Here is a 3,402-nt window from a genome sequence, read left to right as displayed (position 1 = left end):
GTCATTAGCACCTCTAGTAATATATTTACTGAGAAAAACGGTGACGTGTTCAATACTTATTTTACCCACTGTATTGTATATTTACTGGAAAAAAATGAAACATTAAACATTTTCACCAAAACAGGCTTTTTTTTCTGTTATGAACACCTCTGAAGATGCTAATAATGRAAGACTTCATTAGGTTTTTAGTCCTGGTTTTATTCACTGCTTTAATGAACAGATTAAATCAATAATTTAGGTCTTCATCAGCAGACGCCATAGGAATAAGTGTAAATACGAGTCAGAGGAGGTAGGAAGGTTTACACAGTGTTTAATAAAGTTCCAAAACTGAGCTAAATATCCCCCCACTTCGATCCTCCCTGCAGCCATCCTCATCGCCCACCTGAAGCTGTCCCCCGACAAGCTGCGGCAGGTCCTGATGAACCTGAGCACGGACAGACTGGAGCCGGCGCACATCAAGCAGCTGCTGCTCTACGCCCCCGACGACGACGAGGTCAAACAGTACAAGCACTTCGACCAGGACCCCACCAAACTCAGCGAGCCCGACCAGTTCATCTTTCAGGTATCGTCAGTAACCGTTCACGTTCCTCGTCTCCTTGCTGCGGCTGACCGCTAACAAACAATAACTGAGCTTTGTGTGGTATTTCCTGCATGGAGACGGCGTTTTAACATGTCCTGTTATAAACTCTGAGAAGTATGTGTATGACTGATTAAATAAACACAGAAATACTGTTAAACGTAAAAGTAAGAGTTTTACTGTTGAGTTGTGGTGAGTAGCTGCCATCTAAAATTTTAACTGGGGTAGTCAGAGTTCCTCCCACTGTCTGACAGGGAATTCCCACTGGAGGGGCATTCCAGTTTAAATTTACAACTTGTAAGTGGGAAATTCCCTGTTTCCAGTACAACTGGGCAGCAGTAAAAGTAGCCGGCGAAAATGCAGCTAACTAGATTTTACACAGCAAAGTTTACCAGCTGCTGGCTACATTTGTACCCTGTACACCTCCACCTAGTGGTGGCATGTAGTCATTTTGCAGGTAAAATAATMAATGCAGTGCATTGTGGGTGATGTAGTTTATGGTCAGTGCTGGSTTTAAAGCAGCATACACTTACTTTCTAACATTAGCTCATTAACAGTTGGCCTGAAATTCCTTAAAAGCCTTTTTGACATTTTTTATTTTATTTAAAGTGCCTGTGACGTGCATGTTCTTCTACAAAATGTCAAAGAAAACATCTTTATATTTAAGAAAGTTGGAATAATACACACGATTTTACCCATTTGGCCCATAACTGTTATAATTTCTTTTGAACTTGGCTCAGCCAAAGTGAAACAGGAAGTGACATCAAAGGGCAACTCTTAAACAAAGAAAACTCTCTGGTCTTTGTTTTTTGAAACAATATTATTTGAACTCTGACTCTCATTCATCTCTCTGATAGTGACTCAAAATAATCTAAGAAACATCAGATTCTTCTCTACAGTCTGGGTTGTTGGCTGTTGTTGTAGCAACGCTCTGTTCACATGCAGACATTCCCCTTTGACATCACTTCCTGTTACTTCACATGTAAATATCTCAACAACTGTTCATCTCAGCGACATGAAATTTATTTTGCAATATTTTATCAATGTCCTCTTAATAAAAACGCATTCATATTTAATAYAAAAMTTTGACGTCACAGGCACTTTAATGTGTCTTGCTAAATGTAAGAACCAGAGGAAGCCATCTGACACCCTGAAAACATTGAAATGGTCTAAAATTATAAAGCACTTTATCAAGCACAGTCGGACCCCCAAAGCACTTTATAGTTAGAGACATTCACCCAGTCACACATACATTCAAACTGATGGTGGTAAGCTACATTGTAGCCACAGCTGCCTTGGGGCACACTGACAGAGGCAGGGCTGCCATGGACCCTCTGACCACCATCAGTAGACGAGGCAGGTWAAGTGTATTGCCCAAGAACACGACGACTGAGACGGCTGGAATGATCAAACCGTCAACCCTCCGGTTGCAGAACAACTCTCCTAACCACTCAGATGCTTTTGCCCACCGGTGGAACACAGGCTGTATATCTTTGAAGCTCTCGCGGGCCACATAAAAGGCTGTGGCGGGCCACATTTAGCCCACGGGCCTTGTATTTAACACGTGGCCTACCAACTTTCTGTGTCTCAGATGCTGACGGTGCCCGAGTATAAGACCCGTCTGCGAAGCCTCCTCTTTAAGACGACCCTGCAGGAGCGGACGGAGGAGATGAAGGTGGCGTTCGATTACATCTACAAGGCATCAGTGGAGCTGAGGAGCAGCAGGAAGCTTGCCAAGATCCTGGAGGTGAGATTCTCCTGCAGCTGTCTGAAATGTGAAGCTGTCCGTTTGTGTTCTGTTGATATAATGTTGATTCTTTGGCCGGCAGTTTGTTCTGGCGATGGGTAACTATCTGAACAACGGGCAGCCAAAGAGCCACAGGACAACCAGCTTTAAGATCAACTTCCTGACCGAGGTACAGCTCAGACCTGCTCAGTTTGATCCAGGTTTTCCTCATTTTTAKCGTTTAGTCATTCAGCTCTGTCTCTGACACCTCCCAGCTAAGCACAACAAAAACCGTGGATGGAAAATCCACCTTTCTCCACATTCTGGCCAAGTCTTTGTGCCAACATTTCCCCGAGCTGCTGACGTTTCCCAGAGATCTCCTGACGGTGCCCCTGGCGTCAAAAGGTACGATTAGTAACAGGAAACGGGCCCACTGACCCAGCTTTATAAGCGCAGAGCCGACAGGTGGTAACTGGCTGTTGTTTCCATGCTAAGTGAACCAGAGGGCCATCACGACGGAGCTGAGCGACCTGCACTCCACCATACAGGACATCAGGACGGCCTGTCAGAAGATTCCCGCCACCCCCGAGGACCACTTCACCCCTGTCATGAGCGTACGTCACAAACACAACAATCAGRTCCTACAGGCTGACATATCAAACTTCACTTTACCACTCAGTCAATATGGAGGAACATTATGTTTAGTATAGCTTGTAAAAACAAACAGATGACATCGTTCACTGGTTTGTGAACCARCTAAAAAGATGTTGAATCTGTTCTGACTGCTCAGGAGAGGCCTGTTAAAACACAGAAACCTGCCAGTTTGTCTTCACCTTATTTACTGTGGTGTCAGTGAGAACCAGGAAATGGATACAGAATTAGACTTGAACGTTAAATGCACAAAATAAAGCCATACAATACCAAAATACAGACCGCTTTATTCAGTCGTGGTTTTGGCAAAGAACCAGGAAGCCAGACCGTATTTAAACACCTTCTTCCAGATCTGGCCACTCCCCAGGGGCAGGTTGTCACAAAATCTCCAGGGTTTATGCTGGGAATTTGAAAATCAAAATTTTAGGCCTAAAAAAAGTCAAAAACG

At 44.0% G+C, this 3,402-nt stretch overlaps 1 protein-coding gene across 2 annotated transcripts in view; it reads left to right on the top strand.

The window, feature by feature from the left end:
* Window positions 1–3,402, top strand: part of LOC106525148 (delphilin) — a 37,855-nt gene that overhangs the window by 31,198 nt on the left and 3,255 nt on the right. For both annotated transcript variants that reach the window (XM_014019273.1, XM_014019272.1), the window contains exons 15-19: window positions 366–562; window positions 2,169–2,324; window positions 2,407–2,493; window positions 2,579–2,708; window positions 2,799–2,917. In XM_014019273.1, coding sequence (XP_013874727.1) covers window positions 366–562; window positions 2,169–2,324; window positions 2,407–2,493; window positions 2,579–2,708; window positions 2,799–2,917 — 689 coding nt within the window. The remainder of the gene's footprint in view (window positions 1–365; window positions 563–2,168; window positions 2,325–2,406; window positions 2,494–2,578; window positions 2,709–2,798; window positions 2,918–3,402) is intronic.

The sequence above is a fragment of the Austrofundulus limnaeus genome, unplaced genomic scaffold (assembly GCF_001266775.1).
Source record: "Austrofundulus limnaeus strain Quisiro unplaced genomic scaffold, Austrofundulus_limnaeus-1.0 Scaffold215, whole genome shotgun sequence".
NCBI classification, from domain to species: domain Eukaryota; kingdom Metazoa; phylum Chordata; class Actinopteri; order Cyprinodontiformes; family Rivulidae; genus Austrofundulus; species Austrofundulus limnaeus.
Note: the sequence above shows the minus strand (reverse complement) of the source record. Positions and strands in the feature narration are given on the sequence as shown.